The 20,030-nt window shown below is 49.0% G+C and overlaps 1 protein-coding gene across 7 annotated transcripts in view; it reads left to right on the top strand.

Annotated features, from left to right (window-relative positions):
• Positions 1-506: 506 nt before the first annotated feature.
• MED12 (mediator complex subunit 12) overlaps positions 507-20,030 on the top strand; it is a 22,356-nt gene continuing 2,832 nt past the window's right edge. Inside the window, exons 1-42 of one of the 7 annotated variants that reach the window (XM_079124886.1) lie at positions 509-720; positions 1,220-1,324; positions 1,530-1,721; positions 1,855-2,011; positions 2,873-3,054; positions 3,243-3,353; positions 3,493-3,747; positions 4,117-4,263; positions 4,411-4,510; positions 4,640-4,776; positions 5,762-5,893; positions 6,336-6,462; positions 6,750-6,979; positions 7,348-7,428; positions 7,556-7,726; positions 7,929-8,073; positions 8,240-8,290; positions 8,605-8,723; positions 8,914-9,057; positions 9,497-9,660; positions 9,892-10,023; positions 10,407-10,634; positions 10,796-10,940; positions 11,110-11,230; positions 11,683-11,784; positions 11,871-11,996; positions 12,249-12,424; positions 12,606-12,785; positions 13,840-13,911; positions 14,357-14,490; positions 14,659-14,820; positions 15,113-15,224; positions 15,390-15,479; positions 16,146-16,255; positions 16,500-16,635; positions 16,887-17,048; positions 17,995-18,369; positions 18,598-18,748; positions 18,903-19,108; positions 19,274-19,351; positions 19,441-19,495; positions 19,571-19,658. In XM_079124886.1, coding sequence (XP_078981012.1) covers positions 622-720; positions 1,220-1,324; positions 1,530-1,721; positions 1,855-2,011; positions 2,873-3,054; positions 3,243-3,353; positions 3,493-3,747; positions 4,117-4,263; positions 4,411-4,510; positions 4,640-4,776; positions 5,762-5,893; positions 6,336-6,462; positions 6,750-6,979; positions 7,348-7,428; positions 7,556-7,726; positions 7,929-8,073; positions 8,240-8,290; positions 8,605-8,723; positions 8,914-9,057; positions 9,497-9,660; positions 9,892-10,023; positions 10,407-10,634; positions 10,796-10,940; positions 11,110-11,230; positions 11,683-11,784; positions 11,871-11,996; positions 12,249-12,424; positions 12,606-12,785; positions 13,840-13,911; positions 14,357-14,490; positions 14,659-14,820; positions 15,113-15,224; positions 15,390-15,479; positions 16,146-16,255; positions 16,500-16,635; positions 16,887-17,048; positions 17,995-18,369; positions 18,598-18,748; positions 18,903-19,108; positions 19,274-19,351; positions 19,441-19,495; positions 19,571-19,658 — 5,990 coding nt within the window. In that variant the 5' untranslated portion in view covers positions 509-621. Of the gene's footprint in view, positions 721-1,219; positions 1,325-1,529; positions 1,722-1,854; positions 2,012-2,872; positions 3,055-3,242; positions 3,354-3,492; positions 3,748-4,116; positions 4,264-4,410; positions 4,511-4,639; positions 4,777-5,761; positions 5,894-6,335; positions 6,463-6,749; positions 6,980-7,347; positions 7,429-7,555; positions 7,727-7,928; positions 8,074-8,239; positions 8,291-8,604; positions 8,724-8,913; positions 9,058-9,496; positions 9,661-9,891; positions 10,024-10,406; positions 10,635-10,795; positions 10,941-11,109; positions 11,231-11,682; positions 11,785-11,870; positions 11,997-12,248; positions 12,425-12,605; positions 12,786-13,839; positions 13,912-14,356; positions 14,491-14,658; positions 14,821-15,112; positions 15,225-15,389; positions 15,480-16,145; positions 16,256-16,499; positions 16,636-16,886; positions 17,049-17,994; positions 18,370-18,597; positions 18,749-18,902; positions 19,109-19,273; positions 19,352-19,440; positions 19,659-20,030 lie in introns of all 7 variants that reach the window. The other 6 variants (XM_079124882.1, XM_079124881.1, XM_079124885.1 and 3 more) reach the window with 6 other exon arrangements.

The following is a 20,030-nucleotide window of genomic DNA, read 5'->3' as shown; positions in this document are numbered from 1 at the left end:
CCTTCAGGGAGACCATAAAGGACTTGAGGGATTAAAGCCAGCATTTCAGAGTTTAACAGGTGTTTTCTTGTGCATACCTAGTTTCTAATGTTAACAACAGTCCTTTGAAGGAGGTATTAGCATACCCATTATCCAGATGCAGGAATTCTAAGGGATTTGTAAGAGTTTTAACCAGTGCAAACATTATTGAATACCTATTCTAGGCCAAAAGCAGAGACAGACGATTGGAACCTAATTCCCAGTTAGAACTCGGCACCACAGATGCCAAGCGCTTCGCAGATCTGCACTTTCAACAAGGTACACAAGCTCACTAAACGTTTCTCAGATTTTTGCCTAGTGAAATTGACTTTCTGCCTCTAGGGCCAAAAAGCTCCCGGGGTGCAGAGCCCCGCCCCGTGCCGGAACAGGCCCCGCCCCTCTGCAGTCGGTATTGTCCGATGGTTCCCGGCGTCCCTCGGCTGCCCTCGGTAGTTTCCGGCAATAATCGAGAGTTTCTAACGTGCCCCCTTGTTGTCTCTCGGCCGCCGTCCTCTCAACCGCCGCCCCCCTTTTCGGCTCCCTCCCACCTCCCCCCTCCCGGCCCGGCCCTGCTGGCGCCTCTGGCGCTACGGGCTGGGCAAGATGGCGGCCTTCGGGATCTTGAGCTACGAACACCGGCCCCTGAAGCGGCCGCGGCTGGGGCCTCCGGATGTGTACCCTCAAGATCCCAAACAGAAGGAGGTGAGTTCAAAAATCCAGGCTTCCGAAGGTCCGGGACAGGTGATTAGAATAAGAGGAGGCATTGACAGTTTAGGGAAGGGGGGGCGGGGCGATTAGGTGGGAGCAAAAGTCCCGAAAGGGAGAAGAGTAAAGTGGGCCGGTGTCGGAGAGCGGGGAATGAGCTGCGGGGTTCCAAAGCATGAATAGGAAATGATGTAGGGGCCGCGCCAGAATCCCCCTCTCTACACATACACATCTCAGAAAGTTGTCTGAGGGAGCCTGATGAGGCTACTCGCCAGGGAAGAGTGATGTTGAGGAAGCTCCTGGTGGTTGGGAATCTTAGTTACCCTGGGGGTGAGGGTGGGGTCTAAATGAATATAAAGGCCCAGCTTTAAATAACAATATGTTCTACTCAGAACCTTCATCCTCCCTTTCTTCTAGTTCCTTTCACTTCTGCCTTTCTCTCCCACAACCTCCTCCCAAGGAAAAAAAAATGCTAAAATGCGTTTTCCTGCCTCAGGACGAACTGACGGCCTTGAATGTAAAACAAGGTTTCAATAACCAGCCTGCTGTCTCTGGGGATGAACATGGCAGTGCCAAGAACGTCAACTTCAATCCTGCCAAGGTGAGACATCACTTCCAGGCTGAAGGAAAAGGCTGGAAGAATCTGAGGAGCAAAGGCCCTGGGTTGGGAAGATGTAAAGGGACAATCTAAGTGGCTGAGTTTGCCTTCATTATCCAATGCTACCACACTGGCATTTTCCCATCAAAAGCAGGACCACCTTGTCTTCCCCTTTTTCCCACCCTGAGGTATAGTTTTTTTCCTTTAGATCAGTTCCAACTTCAGCAGCATTATTGCAGAGAAGTTACGTTGTAACACCCTCCCTGACACTGGTCGCAGGAAGCCTCAAGTGAACCAGAAGGACAACTTCTGGCTGGTGACTGGGCGATCTCAGAATGCCATTAACACCTGGTTCACTGATCTGGCTGGCACTAAACCACTCACACAATTAGCCAAAAAGGTGAGGTACTGTTTCCTCTTTTTCAGACTAAGAGGGGAGTGGGTGTACAAAGTGTCCTCCTATTCCTATATTAAGCTACTTGGGTGTCAGTTCCCGGGGAATAGAGACCTCACTATTTGTGATGTCCATCCAGGTCCCCATTTTCAGCAAGAAGGAAGAAGTGTTTGGATACTTAGCCAAATACACAGTGCCTGTGATGAGGGCTGCCTGGCTCATTAAGATGACTTCTGCCTACTATGCAGCAATCACTGAAACCAAGGTTAAGAAGAGGCATGTTGACCCCTTCATTGGTGAGTAATTCCTAACACCAGACATACCATTGATGGCTTCAAGGAGTGCTGCAGAAACCCTTGGAATCATCTCCCTTCCTGATCTATATTCCTTGCTTCTACTTATATTGTATCCACTCAATTAGTAAATAAACATCAAGTAATTTGATTACCTGTTGTGTTCATGTACTGGACTGAAAAGATGACCAGTAGATAATCTCTGCCCTTAGGATACTTACAGTCTACTAGGAATGCTTAGGTAAATTTATATTTATGTTTAAATAACATCAATATAGAACATGGTAAATGTCAAAAGGGGAGACAGACCAGGCATGGTGGTTATATGTCGGTAATCCCAGCGACTTGAGAGGCTGAGGCAGGAGGATGGCAATTTCAAGGCCTGCCTGAGCAACTTTAGTGAGACACTGTCTCAAAATAAAAAATTAGAAAAAGGGACTGGGATTGTGGCTCAGTGGTAGCTCACTTGCCTAGCAGGTATGAGGCACTAAATTCGATCCTCAGCACCACATTTAAAAAAATGAATAAAAAATAAAGGTATTGTGTCCTTATACAACTAAAAATTATTTTTATAAAAGTTATAAAAAGTGCTTGGAATGTAGCTCAGTGACAAAGCACCCCTGGATTCAATTCCCAATACCAAAAAAGAGGACACAGAACACACATGGTTCTTGGCAACTTCAGTGGACAGAAAGATTACATTCTCTTGGGGATAGTTGTGAAGGCCTTAGGAAGGTGGCATTTGACTAGAGGCTAACAGGAAGAATATAATTTAGAATTGTGATTGGGGGTGGGAGTAGAGAACAAAAGGTATTCTAAGCAGAAGGATAGTGTCAAATTGTCCCTTTTCTATCTTACCTCTAGAATGGACTCAGATCATCACCAAGTACTTATGGGAGCAGCTACAGAAGATGGCTGAATACTACCGGCCAGGGCCTGCAGGAAGTGGGGGCTGTGGTTCCACAATAGGACCCTTGCCCCATGATGTGGAGGTGGCAATCAGGCAGTGGGACTACAACGAGAAGCTGGCCATGTTCATGTTTCAGGTAGGGAGGAGGCCATGTTTTATGGGACATTGAATTGAGTCTAACCTTGGACTCTGTCACCATAGAATAGAATGTGCCTCTCATTTTGTCCCAGTTGTGGTTCTCCTTATCCTTTAATTTACTTTATCCACTTCATCTTTTATAGTCCCTGGGCTGAACTAATACTCTTCCCATCCCTGTTACCATAGGATGGAATGCTGGACAGACATGATTTCCTAACCTGGGTGCTAGAATGTTTTGAGAAAATCCGCCCTGGAGAGGATGAATTGCTTAAACTACTGCTGCCCCTACTGCTTCGAGTAAGGCCTAGGGTTTGGGGTGGGGAGGATTTGAGGAAGACAAAGATATTATATTTGATATTATATTTGAGGAAGACAAAGATATTATATCAGTGTCCCTTGGAGAGAATTAGGGACCCTGATGATCATGTCTTCACAGTACTCTGGGGAATTTGTTCAGTCTGCATACCTGTCCCGCCGCCTTGCCTACTTCTGTACCCGGAGACTGGCCCTGCAACTGGATGGCATGAGCAGCCACTCATCTCATGTTATATCTGCCCAGTCAACAAGCACACTGCCTACCACTCCTGCCCCTCAGCCCCCAACTAGCAGCACACCCTCCACTCCCTTTAGTGACCTGCTTATGTGCCCTCAGCATCGGCCCCTGGTTTTTGGTCTCAGCTGTATTCTACAGGTATGTACTAGGTGAGCCCAGGGAAGTATTACGATGTAGCTTGAGAAGAACTGGGTGCCTATGCTAGAGAATGGGGGTGATTCCAAATTGGAGGTGGGAGTAGGCACTGAGTACTCTCTTAGGAGATTGATGCTTCTCAGTAATGGAGTGTTAGTTCCCCTTTGGGTGTTTTGGCCGGCCTTTCCTAGGGCTAAGTAATAGGCTCAAAAGCTTTTCAGAAGCGGGGCAAAAGGAGGGGATCAGAGACGGATTGATGCCTGCCTCTGGGACTCAGAGTAACATTGGGTAACTTAGGGTTGGATCTTACAATGGAATTCTGGAGAGGTAGTCATGGTAACTGAGTTTGACTTAGCTGTTTCTATATGGCAGACCATCCTCCTGTGTTGTCCTAGTGCCCTGGTTTGGCACTACTCACTGACTGATAGCCGAATTAAGACGGGTTCACCACTTGACCACCTGCCTATTGCCCCTTCCAACCTGCCCATGCCAGAGGGTAACAGTGCCTTCACTCAGCAAGTAAGTCTGACCATTAGCCTGATACTTGTAGATTGGGATATGAGTCTAAATTCCTCTTCTAGAAATAGTGATTTGGAGTCTGGTACTGTTCTTTTAGCCTTTTGTATGCCTGAGTACATCCTTAAAGCTTCCTTTTTGATATTGCAGGTTCGTGCAAAGTTGCGGGAGATTGAGCAGCAGATCAAGGAGCGAGGACAGGCAGTTGAGGTTCGCTGGTCTTTTGATAAGTGCCAGGAAGCCACTGCAGGTGGGTGTCAGAGGACAAATAGTAGGAAGTATCTTTGAGGAAAGGATGGTGTGGTAAGGACATAGAGATCTGAGAGTCAGGATACTTTGGACCTCTGGTTAAGTCCCCTTTGCTGCTTGTCCTCCTTAGGCTTTACCATTGGACGGGTGCTCCATACTTTGGAAGTGTTGGACAGTCATAGTTTTGAGCGCTCCGACTTCAGCAACTCTCTGGACTCTCTTTGTAACCGAATCTTTGGATTGGGGCCTAGCAAGGATGGGCATGAGGTGAGCAAGAAGGGGAATAGAAAGAGCAAATATTGCAAAATTAGATGTAAGTATGGGAAGGCAGGGTGAGGCATTGATCTTCCTGGGCCCATTTTGTTTGGTTTGGTTTTGGTGCCAAGGATTTAACCCAGGGGTGCTCACATCCTAGGCACTTTTTATTATGTATTTTGAGACAGAGTCTCGCTAAGTAGCTTAGGGCCCTGGTAAGTTGCTGAGTCTAGCTTTGAACTTGCAATCCTCCTGCATCAGCCTCCTAGCAGCTGGGATTACAGATGTGCACCACTGTGACAGCTCAGGATGTTTTAAAAAATTCAACTCAGCATACCCAGATTCATTCCTTCCTTCCTTCCTTCCTTCCTTCCTTCCTTCCTTCCTTCCTTCCTTCCTTCCTCCCTCCCTCCCTCCCTCCCTTCCTCCCTCCCTCCCTCCCTCCCTCCCTCCTCTTTCTCTCTCTCTCTCTCTCTCTCTCTTTCTTTCTTTCTTTTTTTTCAACTGGGAATCGCACCCAGGGGTGCTTTAACACTGAGCTACATCCACAGTCTATTTTTTATTTTGAGACAGGGTCTCACTAAGTTGCTTAGGGCCTTACCTAATTGGTGAGGATGGCCTCAAACTTGTAATCCTCCTGGCTAAGCTTCCAGAGGTGCTGAGATTTCAGGCATGTGCCACCATGCCCAGCAGCATACCCAGATTTCTACAGAAATTATGATTCCATGAAAGATTTTGAGAATATGAAGAGGGCTGGTAACTTTCAAAGTGCAAAGTGATTTTGGAATATAAAGAATCTCTTTGGATTGAATTCCATAGAAGTTTGTTGTTGACTTGTATTCCTGAACGATTAAACATGAATATATGGGCTAAGGAATAGTTTCTTTTGGTAAATAACTAGCAAATGCTGTGTATAATTAAAGAAAAAGAAAAAATTAGAATTCTGGTTTTTGTCCCCAGCCTACCTTACTCATCCTTATCTTCCTTTGGTTTCCAGATCTCTTCCGATGACGATGCTGTGGTATCATTATTATGTGAATGGGCTGTCAGCTGCAAGCGTTCTGGTCGGCATCGTGCCATGGTGGTAGCCAAGCTCCTGGAGAAGAGACAGGCAGAGATTGAGGCTGAGGTTGGCCAATGGGAAGGAATTTCAACTGGGGTTGGAGATCCCAGAGAGGGCAAGGTGGTACTGGGACTAAAGCTGAAGGTATGAATAAAGAAGTGGTAGAGCCAAGTGCAGTGGCACATGCTTATATTCCAGTGAATCAGGAGGCCGAGACAGGAGATCACAAGTTCAAGATGAGCCTTAGCAGTTTAGGGACACCCTCAGCAACTTAGCAAGATCCTATCTAAAAAAAATAAAAGGTACTTGGGGTGATGCTTAGTGGTAAAGCATCCCTGGGTTTAATCCCCAATAGAGATCCTACAGGGAATGTTAAGGACATGGGACATGAGTAGAAAGGAGCAGATTGATAACTGGTTAGAGAAGAGATTAAGTCTGCAGCTGGGAGGTAGCAAAGAGTGAAGAAACAGGGAAAAGTCAATCCTCAGTTTGTTCTCTCATCTTGCAGCGTTGTGGAGAATCCGAAGCAGCAGATGAGAAGGGTTCCATTGCCTCTGGCTCCCTTTCTGCTCCTAGTGCTCCCATTTTCCAGGATGTCCTCCTGCAGTTTCTGGATACACAGGCTCCCATGCTGAGTATGGACCCCTGCCACCCTCTGGTTGTTCCACCTAGACTCAGCCACCACTGTTACCAGAAAGCATAATTAAGGGCTTTCTGCTCTGTATTTGTCTTGGGTTCTATACAGAATTACTTGTAGACATAATAATTTGTGTCCTTCAGCAATTTTTGGATGGGAGGGGTTCATTCCTATTATTGCCTCAGGGTATTCCTCTCTGAGGTACTCATGCCTCAGGTGTGCCTCCTCTTTCTGACCCCTCTTTTGTGCTCTGCTAACTCATCTCTCCTCGTTCCCTCTTTCCAGCGGATCCCCGAAGTGAGAGCGAGCGGGTGGAATTCTTTAACTTGGTACTGCTTTTCTGTGAACTGATTCGACATGATGTTTTTTCCCACAACATGTATACTTGCACTCTAATCTCCCGAGGGGACCTTGCCTTTGGAGCCCCTGGTCCCCGGCCTCCCTCTCCCTTTGATGATCCAGTCGATGACCCAGAGCGCAAGGAGGCTGAAGGCAGCAGCAGTAGCAAGCTGGAGGTGAGTGGTTTTTCCTTACCCATGATTGTTTTTTCTGACATTCCCATCCATGGTTCCCAGAGGCCCCTGAGAGTCTCATTTGTCCAAGAAGGGTAGTATTTTCTTTGTACTTTGTGATTTACAAAGCACTCTCACGTCAGTTTTTTTTTTTTTTTTTTTTTCATTCGGTCTTCACAACAGCCCTGGGAAGTACATTTATCTCCCGTTTAAAGCTAATGGAAACTGAGCTCCATACTTAGTGACTAGACAGGGCTTGAATCTGGAACCTGTGCTTTCCCCAATATGGTCTGTTTTCTCCAGTTCTCCCATGAACTTTTCTAGACAGTGGGGAGGGCTAAAGCAGCTCTGCTTATGTTCTATGCCCACAGGATCCAGGACTCTCAGAGTCTATGGACATTGACCCTAGTTCCAGTGTGCTCTTTGAGGACATGGAGAAGCCTGACTTCTCAGTAAGTGAGATCCTGAGCATGGTAAAATCTAGCTCCTTAGATTCTCCCATTTTGTCTCTTCTTGGAATTTCTTTGTACTCCCTTATCCCCTTTTCTCTTCAATATTCCACCCTTTGCCTTTTCTCAGTTGTTTTCCCCTACTATGCCCTGTGAGGGGAAGGGCAGCCCATCTCCTGAGAAACCAGATGTGGAGAAGGAGGTGAAGCCACCACCCAAGGAGAAGATCGAAGGGACCCTTGGGGTTCTTTATGACCAGCCACGACATGTGCAGTATGCCACACACTTTCCCATCCCCCAGGTACTGTTCCCCAACATCTTGCAGTGATCTCTTTTGCCTAGATTTCTGTCCAAGGAATTTGCCGAGGGGATGGAGCTTTTCCTGAGGGCTTGGGTGTTCTGGGAAGGGGTTCGAGCATGGGGGAGCTGAGGGATACAGAGCATGCTGCTAAGAGGAGGGAAGGAGATCCATGCTGGAGTCTGATGGTGCTGCTGGGATGCAGGAGGAGTCATGCAGCCATGAGTGCAACCAGCGGTTGGTTGTACTATTTGGGGTGGGAAAGCAACGAGATGATGCCCGCCATGCCATCAAGAAAATCACCAAGGATATCCTGAAGGTTCTGAACCGCAAGGGGACAGCAGAAACTGGTGGGTTTGAGGCTTCTTAAACAGATCTCCCCCAAAGAATGCCCTAGTCAGTCTTCCCATCCCCAGCATAGGGAACTCCCCAGTCATGTCCCAATGTCCTGTCTCTTGGAGTCTCTGAGAGCTCTAGTCCTTTTGAAACTTCCCCCCTCATTCCCCCCCTCTGCAGACCAGCTTGCTCCTATTGTGCCTCTGAATCCTGGAGACCTGACATTCTTAGGTACCTCACAGTAAGCCCCATACTGCCCTCCCTCCCTCCCCCTTCCTTCCCTCAACCTAGCACCTCCCTGTACATATTCCTCTAAGGTCCACATAGACTGTGGTCCACTAAACCTTTGTTTCACAGTCCCATTCATCCTTCCCTTCACCCCTCCCCAGCCCTTCCTTGACCCTCCCTTCCCTTCTTCCCTTTCCTTCCCACCCTCCCTTTTCCCCTCCCTCCCTCCCATAGCCTTCTCTCCATATCCCTCTCCCCTCCCCAGTCAACTAGTTATCTTGTCTGTCCTGACTCATCCCTTTCAACTGTTCCTTCAGGTGGGGAGGATGGGCAGAAGCGGCGCCGCAACCGGCCTGAAGCCTTCCCCACTGCTGAAGATATCTTTGCTAAGTTCCAGCATCTTTCACATTATGACCAACACCAGGTCACTGCTCAGGTGTGGGCCTAAGCCAGCCCCCTTCCCACATTCTGACCTCCTGTCCTGTTTTCCCTTCCCTTTTTTCTTTTTCCCCTTCCTAGGCAGGCTAAGCCTGCTGGTCTCATCCCCTTCCACCATCATCCTTTCCTGCTTCCCTGGATCTTCTTCCCTCTCTCCACTCCCTTCTCACTCCCACTGCCCTTATCAGGTCTCCCGGAATGTTCTGGAGCAGATCACGAGCTTTGCCCTTGGCATGTCATACCACTTGCCTCTGGTGCAGCATGTACAGTTCATCTTCGACCTCATGGAATATTCACTCAGCATCAGTGGCCTCATCGACTTTGCCATTCAGGTGGGGAAGATAGGGAAGATAGGGTGGAGAGAAAAAATTCTTGCTATATAGGTCATGAGGACAGGGGTAGAAAGTTCAGCCAGTTTCCCAGGCTATTTGGAGGGGCAGAAAGACTAGCACAGGGGGAGTGGAACATGAGCTAAGACTGCAGGAATAGAGACTTAAGTGTTCCCCAGGGAGGCCCAGGAGACAGATTAGAACATTGGGCACAGACTGTCCTGCCACTGTGGAATTCATAGAAGTATGTCCTGGAGACTGGTTAGAGGTATCATTTATGGAGTAAAGGACAGTATGGCACATGGTAACAGGACCTTTCTGTACTGAGGCAGCTCCAACATGAAGGGGCACCAGCCTGGCATACCAGGTTCCTCACAGGAAGCGGGGTTATGAGTGACATGAGGGGCCTCTTCTCATCTCTCACCTTCATTCTCTCTGCTAGCTACTGAATGAACTGAGTGTAGTTGAGGCCGAGTTGCTTCTCAAATCCTCTGATCTGGTGGGCAGCTACACTACCAGCCTGTGCCTGTGCATTGTGGCCGTTCTGCGGCACTACCATGCCTGCCTCATCCTCAACCAGGACCAGATGGCGCAGGTCTTTGAGGGGTAAGTAGGGCTTGCCTCAAAAAAAACAACAAAACTTGAAACACAGGGCTCTGGCAAGTGCCAATGCAAGTGGCCTGGGAAGAACATGTGAGCTCACACTGTGGGGAAGTGCCTGCAATTCAGATGGATAGGGAAGTGTTACCAGGAGGCTTAAATCTGTTTCAAGGGGCGTTTGTGCCCTGGGCCCTGTACACCACCTGCTAATCCTCCCAACCCTGCTTCTTATGACAGGCTGTGTGGCGTAGTGAAGCATGGGATGAACCGATCAGATGGCTCCTCTGCGGAACGCTGTATCCTTGCTTATCTCTATGATCTGTACACCTCCTGTAGCCATTTAAAGAGCAAATTTGGGGAGCTCTTCAGGTAAGAGAGGTGGGAGGTAAAGGGTAGAGAGTGGGACCTAGTCCCATCTCCTTCCCATTACCACCCACCCCAGGAGCAGAGCACAGCCCAAGGACCTGCTGTCTACACAGGGTCACTTATGGACTGTGTCCTCCATGTGTTGTTGCATTACTAAGAGTGGGCCTTCTTCCTCTCTGCCTCCAGAGGCCCCTGTTCCTTATTCTCATGTGGTTCCTTTCCTGCCCAGTCTGCCAGAGCCCACCTCCTTTTTTCTTGTCCCAAGGTCCCTTGTCCCTCACTCCCTCCTTTTTTTTTTCCTTTTCTCCCGTCTCCTGACCATCCCTGTACCTCACCTTCACCAGACGTTCTTCAACACTGCTATCTCCTTTCCCCGACCCCCGCAGCGACTTTTGCTCAAAGGTGAAGAATACCATTTACTGCAATGTGGAGCCATCAGAATCCAATATGCGCTGGGCACCCGAGTTTATGATCGACACCCTGGAGAACCCTGCTGCTCATACCTTCACCTACACAGGGCTAGGCAAGAGTCTTAGTGAGAACCCTGCTAACCGCTACAGCTTTGTCTGCAATGCCCTTATGCACGTCTGTGTAGGGCACCATGATCCCGATAGGTATGGGGCATACTGAGTGAGGAATGGGCATTGAACCCCCACCTGGTATTGGGAGGGGTGACATACTCGGGAGGTACTATACCCTTGATAATGAACAGTTAAAGAATCAGAGGTTTTGTGGAGCAAGGCTTTTTCTGAGGGCATTTGTACTTTTTCCCTAGGGTGAATGACATCGCAATCCTGTGTGCAGAGCTGACTGGCTACTGCAAGTCACTCAGTGCAGAGTGGCTAGGAGTACTTAAGGCCTTGTGCTGCTCCTCTAACAATGGCACTTGTGGTTTCAATGATCTCCTCTGCAATGTAGATGTAAGACTTGGGGTAGCTTCTTGGTGGAGAATGGGGAAGTTAGTGGGGCTGGGGGCTAGGCATGATTATCAAGGTTGTAGTGGGTCAGAGTTCTGTAGAGGGGGAGCACATGGCTTTCCCTGGGTGCCTCTTCTGCGCCCTGAGCTGTCATGTCCATTTTTTCCTCCAGGTCAGTGACCTGTCCTTTCATGACTCCCTCGCTACTTTTGTTGCCATCCTCATCGCTCGCCAGTGTTTGCTCCTAGAAGATCTGATTCGCTGTGCTGCCATCCCTTCACTCCTTAATGCTGGTGAACTATCAACCCATAACTCCTAGAATTTCTAGACCCCACGTTTCAATACACATTCAGTTACCGTCCTGTCATTGTTCAGTGTGGAACACCCTGCTGTGGCTCCCAGGTCCTCACCTGAAGGCCAGTTCTTTGGTGCACCCCAGGCTGGAAGGGGCTTGTTTTCTAAACCTGAATTTGTAGCCCTGACTTTTTCATTTGTGTGTGTACATGTGTTGAGTGCACTGTGCTGGGAATCAAACCCAGGGCCTTGTGCATGCTAAACATATGCTGTGATGCTGAGCTATATCAGCAGCCCAACAACATTTCCATTTTTCAACTGTTCAACTGCATAATAGTTTCTGCTGTACCTCTCCTTCAGTATTCTTTCTCCCCATTCATTTTTCCCCTTTAACCGCCCTCCCCACAGTTCAGCTTCAGCCTTTTCCAGATCTGCTTTGTCTTCCTCTTAGCTTGTAGCGAGCAGGACTCAGAGCCTGGGGCTCGGCTTACTTGCCGCATCCTTCTCCACCTATTCAAGACACCACAACTAAATCCTTGCCAGTCCGATGGAAGTAAGTGACCCTGATCAGAGTCAGGCAGCAGTAGAAAGTGGGCCTTCCCACCCTGTGGTCTCTACTCTTGCTTCCCCTGACTTCAGCTCCCTCTCCAGACAAGCCTACAGTAGGAATCCGCTCCTCCTGTGACCGCCACCTGCTGGCTGCCTCCCAGAACCGCATCGTGGATGGAGCTGTGTTTGCTGTTCTCAAGGCTGTGTTTGTACTTGGTACGGGGGGTAGGAAGGGAGTGGTGCCAGAAGTGTGTATAGGGTGGAGTGCCAGCTAAACTACAAGAGACAGTCTTTCTCACTTCTGAAGGTGGTCTCTCCGACCTTCAGGGAGGAGAGGAGGGAGAGAAGTATATTTCTGTCCCATAGGGCAACATTTGGGGAGTTTCTGCCTCTGTGGGCCTGGGGTGGATCTCTACACAGTGTTCTGATCTTACTCTGCCCTCCCTATCTCCGACCCGTGAACCACAGGGGATGCGGAACTGAAGGGTTCAGGCTTCACTGTGACGGGAGGAACAGAAGAACTTCCAGAAGAAGAGGGAGGAGGTGGCAGTGGCGGTCGCAGGCAGGGTGGCCGCAACATCTCTGTGGAGACAGCCAGTCTGGATGTCTATGCCAAGTACGTGCTGCGCAGCATCTGCCAACAGGTCAGTCTCACCTTCCCCCCACACCTCCTCAATGCCACTGTATAATATGGTCCTGTTTCCAGCTTGTGATCACACTGCCTCTTTACTGTATGTCAGGTTCCTGACCTATCCCCAGCATATCACCCTTATTCCTAACCCCGTCACTGGTTGCCCCCAGTCCCCTGATAATCAGCTTCCTCAGGAATGGGTAGGAGAACGTTGCCTTAAGTCGCTATGTGAGGACAGCAATGACCTACAGGACCCAGTGTTGAGTAGTGCCCAAGCCCAGCGCCTCATGCAGCTCATCTGCTACCCACATCGACTTCTGGACAACGAGGATGGGGAAAACCCCCAGAGGCAGCGCATTAAGCGTATTCTTCAGGTAGGCCAAGGCGATGGGCGTTTTGGAAGAAGCAGAGGGACCCAATTTGAGAAACAGTGGAATCAAGAAAAAGAGCAAGAAGACCAGCAGGGATGTAGGATAAAGGGGACGAGAGAAACAGCTCCAGTATGTGTTTAGGCGTAAATCCACTATGGCCTAAGCTCAGGAGTAAGTTAGGTGCACGCACAGCTGTCTGGCGTGAGGATGGCTCATCAGTGGGAGGCATAGCATCTGGGAGGCCTAGTTTTTGGCTCTGTATATTTGGCGCATTGGTTGTGATGCAGTAACTGAATAGTAATAGCTAGTCCTTATTGAGTACATACTTTGTGCTCAAGTATTGTACATGGCACCATGTGTAGCATTTTGCAAATATTTTCTCCCTTAGTTTTTGCAGCCCTATGAGGAGGGCATGAGTATCCCCTTTTGACCAGTGAGGAAACTGAGGCTTGAAGAGGTTAAGTAACTTCTCCAAAGTCACACACTAGTAAGTTTAGAGTCATTATGTGAGCCTAGGTATGCCTGTGCCCTTTCCACTACTTCAAATGTTTAGGGGACTGGAGGATGGAAAAATAAGGCCATCGAGGACAAGCTAAGGGAATGAGGTCTCTTCAGCTCAGAGGAGATAATGCCAAAGGGAGATTAGCCAACAGTAGCCTTCCAGTCTCTACAGGACTTTGAAAGATTGTCCTGTAAAGGTCCTGTCAGGGACACTGAGCAGCTGACCTGAAACAACAGAAGCAGGCTTCAACTTTAACATCCAGGATTTAAAGGTTAAGCATTAAGCACAACTTTCTGATGCAAAGCATTATGAGGTTCTGGAGCAGGAATCTGGAGAAAGACATAAAATCTTTCCTGAACTACATTTAAAATAGGATTTCCAACCACTTTGGATTTTTAAAATTTAGTCTTCTTTCTAAAAGAGAGGGACATAGAGGTCCATTTCAGAACTCTGTTAGTCTGTGATTCAAGGTTATGGGAGATCAGGAATTGGTCAACAGAATGGTGGGGGGGTAACACAATGATGACTAGCTTGGGGGTGGGGCCTCTACCGCAGAACTTGGACCAGTGGACCATGCGCCAGTCTTCTTTGGAGCTGCAGCTCATGATCAAGCAGACCCCTAACAATGTGAGTAGTGCCCACCCAGGCCCTCCCTTTCCCATGACCACTTCCAACTCCACATGTCAAGGAGGTGAGCCACTATAGGAGAACCTACGTCCTACCCTTGGGCTCTTAAACTGAGAGAGATAAGAGGAGGTGGGAAAATGGCAGATGTGTGAAGCCGATGATAAGGGAAATGAGTTGGGAGTGTTGGAGCACTGAACTGTGGGGAAGCTTGGCAGCAGTGGCAGTGGAACCTGTTTCTGTGGCCACAGACGTAAAGAGGTGTTCAAAGGAGAAGACAGTGGGGAACTGGAGAAACATGGAGGTTAAAACTTCCAACAGTTTTGTACCTACCTTCCTGTGAACCTCCACATATGTTCTTCACCCTCGTCTCCCCTTTCTACTCTTACCTTTTCCCTTTACTTTTATTTACCTATTTTAGCACCTTTTTGCCTTTCACCCTCCATAGGAGATGAACTCCCTCTTGGAGAACATCGCCAAGGCTACAATTGAGGTTTTCCAACAGTCAGCAGAGACAGGGTCATCTTCAGGAAGCACTGCAAACAACATGCCCAGCAGCAGCAAGACCAAACCTGTGCTCAGGTTGGGTAGAAACATGTCAGGACTCATCCCCTTGCAAGTTTCTCCTCTGGTGGCATGAGTGGTGCCTGCTACATGGAGATACTGTGCATGTCCAGGGAGAGGAGAGGATGGATTGTGCAACCTTGCCCAGCTCCTCTGTAACCTCATGTCCTCTTGTCTGTCCTCCAGCTCTCTAGAGCGCTCTGGTGTATGGCTGGTGGCTCCCCTCATTGCCAAACTGCCCACCTCAGTCCAAGGACATGTATTAAAGGCTGCTGGGGAGGAACTGGAGAAGGGTCAGCACCTGGGCTCTTCTTCTCGCAAAGAACGTGATCGACAAAAGCAAAAGAGGTAAAGGGGTTGTGGAGGAGGCCAGTACTGAAAGGAAGAAGGGCAAAGAGGCAAGCCCGGGGAATAATAAAAATTGGGGCTGAGGGCTGAAAACAAACATCACAGGGAAGTAGCATATCAGGGAATAAGAGTGGTGGTTGAGCAACAGGCTATACCTTTTTATTTTTTTAAGAGGCTTTATCTTGAGAGAGCAAAGTCTAGGATTTGGAGGAATGAGGTTGGAAGTTGCCTTATCCCCAGCCCATGACTTCCTCGACTCTTCTTTTTTCTTTTATTTCCCTTCTGTCTCTAGCATGTCCCTGTTGAGTCAGCAGCCCTTCTTATCCCTGGTGCTGACGTGTCTGAAAGGGCAGGATGAGCAACGTGAGGGACTCCTTACCTCCCTCTACAACCAGGTGAACCAGGTACAGGTCTCTGAGCTGTGGAGGTGGGCAGGAGGTTAGTAAAGGATATACCTACGAGGCCACTATGGACTTGGAACCTTCATTACTTTCTGATAAACACATTGGATGCTTTGGAATAGAAACAAGAAGATCCTTGAGCTGCATGTTAAACTTGTTTTATCCTAGATTGTGAATAATTGGCGAGAGGACCAGTACTTAGATGATTGCAAACCAAAGCAGCTAATGCATGAGGCACTCAAACTGCGGCTCAACCTGGTGAGGGGGAGCTGGGGAAAAGAAGGAAGGGGGTGGGGCTGGAAATACAGTAAAGAAGCCCCAGCCCAGCTAGGCATGATGACACATGCCTGTGGTCCCAACACTTGGGAGACTGAGGCGGGAGAATCACTTGAGTCCACAAGTTGGAGACCTGTCTGGGCAACATAGCAAGACCCTGTCTCAAACAAACAAACAGAGAAGCCCTAGGTTGTTGGGAGAATAAGGATAAGGATGGAGAATGCAGGGTTTTTGGAGTCTTCAAGTATTAATCCTGCTCACCTAAAGGATGCAGGGCCTGAAAGTCGTTAAAGGGACTGGATCACTGCAGTCAGGGTCCAGTAGATTGTATAACCTGGATCCTTTCAGGGACTCTACCTCCTCCTTATCCTAGATTCTAGCTGAACCTGAGAAATACTAGAAACCCAATGTAGAATTTCAAATAGAATCCTGGCAATCATTTAGTCCAATTCCCATAATTTTATAAGCAAGGAAACAGAAGCCCAGAGAGATCAAGAATTCAGTCATCAGTCAGAATCATATAGCAAATCACAGGCAAATGAAACATGACCTCCCACCCAACCTGGGTCCTAACCTAAGCTTTCCTTAAATGCTGGTCATCACCCCTGCACCCCTGAGAGCCATCTGATTGACTTGTGGCCCTGGCAGGTGGGGGGCATGTTTGACACAGTGCAGCGCAGTACCCAGCAGACCACGGAGTGGGCCATGCTCCTTCTGGAGATCATCATCAGCGGCACTGTCGACATGCAGTCCAACAAGTAAGCATCCCTGTCCCCTCCCTGCTGTTCTGTATCCCAGTGGAGCCCCCTATCCCTGCACCAGCTGCCCTATCCACAGCGATCAGTGTGGATGTTTCTGTGGACTCCATGGTCCTGGGTTCTCCACAGTCTCATTGCCCTTGGGATGACATCGAGTACTTCTCCCTGCTCCCATTCTCCCCTTAGGCCTTTTTCTTTCTTAACCTCTTTGTTCTGTGGTTTTCTCCCTGCCTTCCTACCACAGTGAGCTCTTCACTACAGTGTTGGACATGCTGAGTGTGCTCATCAATGGAACCTTGGCTGCAGACATGTCTAGCATCTCACAAGGCAGCATGGAGGAAAACAAACGTGCATACATGAACCTGGTGAAGAAGCTACAGGTGAGCAGAAGAGACAAGGGCACTAGGACCTCAGCTTCCTCCACTCTGACTGAGTTTGATGTCCAGCTTCAGGGACTTTGTTCTGGCCTGAGCCCTCTACCCTTCACTTTCACATCTGTTTTTACTTTGTTATTCACTCAATGAGGATTTTCTGAATGTTATCTTTATGTCAGGTTCTGGACTACCCCAGGACTTCCCATCACTCTTTTTCAGTGTCTTTGAACTCTTGTCCCATATTCCTGTGCCTGCAGAAAGAGTTGGGGGAGCATCAATCAGACAGTCTGGAAAAGGTTCGCCAGCTGCTGCCACTACCCAAGCAGACTCGAGATGTCATCACGTGTGAGCCACAGGGCTCCCTTATTGACACCAAGGGCAACAAGATTGCTGGCTTCGATTCCATCTTCAAGAAGGAGGCATGTTCCACTGTCTTCCCATATCCTCTGCCCCTTTGGGCAACAGCCTTTCCTGCATTAACCTGGAAGACCCAGCAGACTTAGACCAGGAGTTTGTCAGTCTCTGCCTGAGTCTGGGGTTCTGAGTGAATCACTCAGCTTTCCTTGCATTTCATCTCCCCTTCTTTGGAGTCCTACCCTCTTTTCTTGGTCTCTCCCTCCACCTCCACCCACCTTATCACATAACACCCCTTTCTCAGCACCGCACCCTCCTTCCTTTGCCCCACCTGCCTCCTCTCTGGACCCACCCATCTGTCTGGCTAATAGCTCTGTATCTCTTATCCCTGCATCTCTTTCCCCTACCCACCCATTTTGGCACAGTTTTCTCTCTTCCCTCTGTCAGTCACAGTATTTGTTCGGTAATCATAATTGCTTTGTAGAGTAGACAGAAGGAAAAGTGGATGCTGACTTTAAAATCCAAACCCTTTCATATATACATTATCTTAATTTCTTATCCATCTCTCTTTTTCTTTCTGCCTTTCTCTTTGCTTTTCTCTCACTACCTTCCCCGCCCCCCGCTTTCCTGTTTCTTTCTGTCTTCCTCTGAATGTTTTTCTCCTTACTTTCCCACTTTTTTTCTCTCTCCTTACCCACTTCTCTGTCTCCCTGACTCTGTGTCTCCTTCTTGCCCCAGCTCTGCCTCCACTGCATCTTTCCGGACTTCATCTTTCATCTGTACTCTCCCTGCCACCCATCTCTCTGCCTTCATGACTCTTCCACGTGTACGTGTGTCCCTATGTACCCAAGTCTGTTTTCCCTCCTCTCACCATCTCTCGCAAATCTAAGCACAACATTTTTTCCTTTTTTAAAACATGCCAACATATTTTACCCCCTTCTACAAGGTCTCAAGGTCTAGCTTCTGTTTTCCATGTCTCAACAGCTCATTGTGTCTCATTTTCTGGAGCAGGGTTTACAGGTTTCCACAAAACAAAAGATATCTCCCTGGGATCTCTTCGAGGGCTTGAAGCTGTCTGCACCACTCTCCTGGGGCTGGTTTGGGACAGTCCGAGTTGACCGGCGAGTGGCTCGAGGGGAGGAGCAGCAGCGCTTGCTACTCTACCACACACACCTGAGGCCTCGGCCCCGTGCCTATTACCTAGAGCCGCTGCCACTGCCACCAGAAGATGAGGAGCCACCAGCTCCCACCCTGCTAGAACCTGAGAAAAAGGCTCCTGAGCCCCCCAAAACTGACAAACCAGGAGCTGCTCCACCCAGTACTGAGGAACGCAAGAAGAAGTCCACCAAGGGCAAGAAACGCAGCCAGCCAGCCACCAAAACAGAGGCCAGTGCCTCCCCTGCCACAGTTCTCCCCCAGCCCCTCTTCATGACTTGGTGTATAATAGAGAGAGTTTCTGGCTTCTAGGGATGTGACACATGGGAAAGGATGCTGTTAGAATTGAAATAAAAATTAACCATGTAAATGCAGCTTCTCTTCACCCCATCTTCCCTCACCTACTCTCCCTGCACTCCACTACAAGTCACTCACCTTCCTCCTCTGCTGCGCACACAGGACTACGGCATGGGCCCGGGTCGGAGTGGTCCCTATGGTGTGACAGTGCCTCCAGACCTCCTGCACCACGCCAACCCTGGATCCATATCCCATCTGAGCTACAGGCAGGGCCCCATAGGCCTCTATACCCAGAACCAGCCACTACCTGCAGGTGAGGGCCAGCCACTGGGAATGGTGGGATCACCTGGACCTCCCTCCCACCTAAGGGATATGCCACTCCCCTGGGGCACTGTGAATGACTAGGACTCTGAGCAAGGGCTGAAGGGATGAGGAGTCCAGAGAAGTCAGTCCACTTTTTTTTCCAGGTGGCCCTCGTGTGGACCCATACCGCCCTGTGCGGTTACCAATGCAGAAGCTGCCGACCCGACCAACTTACCCTGGAGTGCTGCCCACGACTATGACTGGTGTCATGGGCCTAGAACCTTCATCTTACAAGACTTCTGTGTACCGACAGCAGCAACCTGCAGTGCCCCAGGGACAGCGCCTTCGCCAACAGCTCCAGGCAAAGATAGTGAGAGGGGCAGTAGGGAGGGCTGTCAGGGAGAGGGGCTTTTGTGGGTCATAGGACTGAAGAGACACTTAGCATCTTCACAAGGACACACAGGGTGGGAGATACAAGAGAGCATGTAGCAGAAAGCATTTCCTGAGTTTGAGTTTTTCTCCTTTTACCCTTTAGCAGAGTCAGGGGATGTTGGGACAGTCATCTGTTCATCAGATGACTCCTAGCTCTTCCTACGGCTTGCAGACTTCCCAGGTAAGGGCTTGGGATTGTGAGCATCAGGGCGAGGAAGGTAAACTGCTGCACTCACTCTTGTCCCTGACTCCCTCTCTCCTCCTCTCCAGGGCTATACTCCTTATGTTTCTCATGTGGGATTGCAGCAACACACAGGCCCTGCAGGTACCATGGTGCCCCCCAGCTACTCCAGCCAGCCTTATCAGAGCACCCACCCCTCTACCAATCCTACTCTTGTAGATCCTACCCGTCACCTGCAACAGCGGCCCAGTGGCTATGTACACCAGCAGGCCCCAACCTATGGACATGGACTGACCTCCACTCAAAGGTACCCAAAGCAGTGGGAAGGGAAGGGACACTGAGGTATGAGGGAGCATTTGATTTGGGAGAACCAGTGCCTGAAGGTAATGGGACTGATCTGAACTTTTGGAGACCTTGGGAACATTTATCTGGTCATGTAGTCCATAAACACAAAACACTGGAGTTGGAAGGGCTCACAGAGACCAGTAGTCCCACATCAACTTCCAGAATTTCTTAGAGGATCTGAGAGGAGAAACCATTTATCTGACTCTGATAAGAAAAGTTCTGGGGTTTATAGACATGATAAGGAGTCATAAAGCCTTTATTGAAAAGTTGAACTTCAGGATAGACTAAAAAATGAATACCTGAGTTAATGTTATTCATGCCATAGTTAAGACCT

Source organism: Sciurus vulgaris, assembly GCF_902686455.1.
Source record: "Sciurus vulgaris genome assembly, chromosome: X".
Classification (NCBI taxonomy): Eukaryota; Metazoa; Chordata; class Mammalia; order Rodentia; family Sciuridae; genus Sciurus; species Sciurus vulgaris.
Note: the sequence above shows the minus strand (reverse complement) of the source record. Positions and strands in the feature narration are given on the sequence as shown.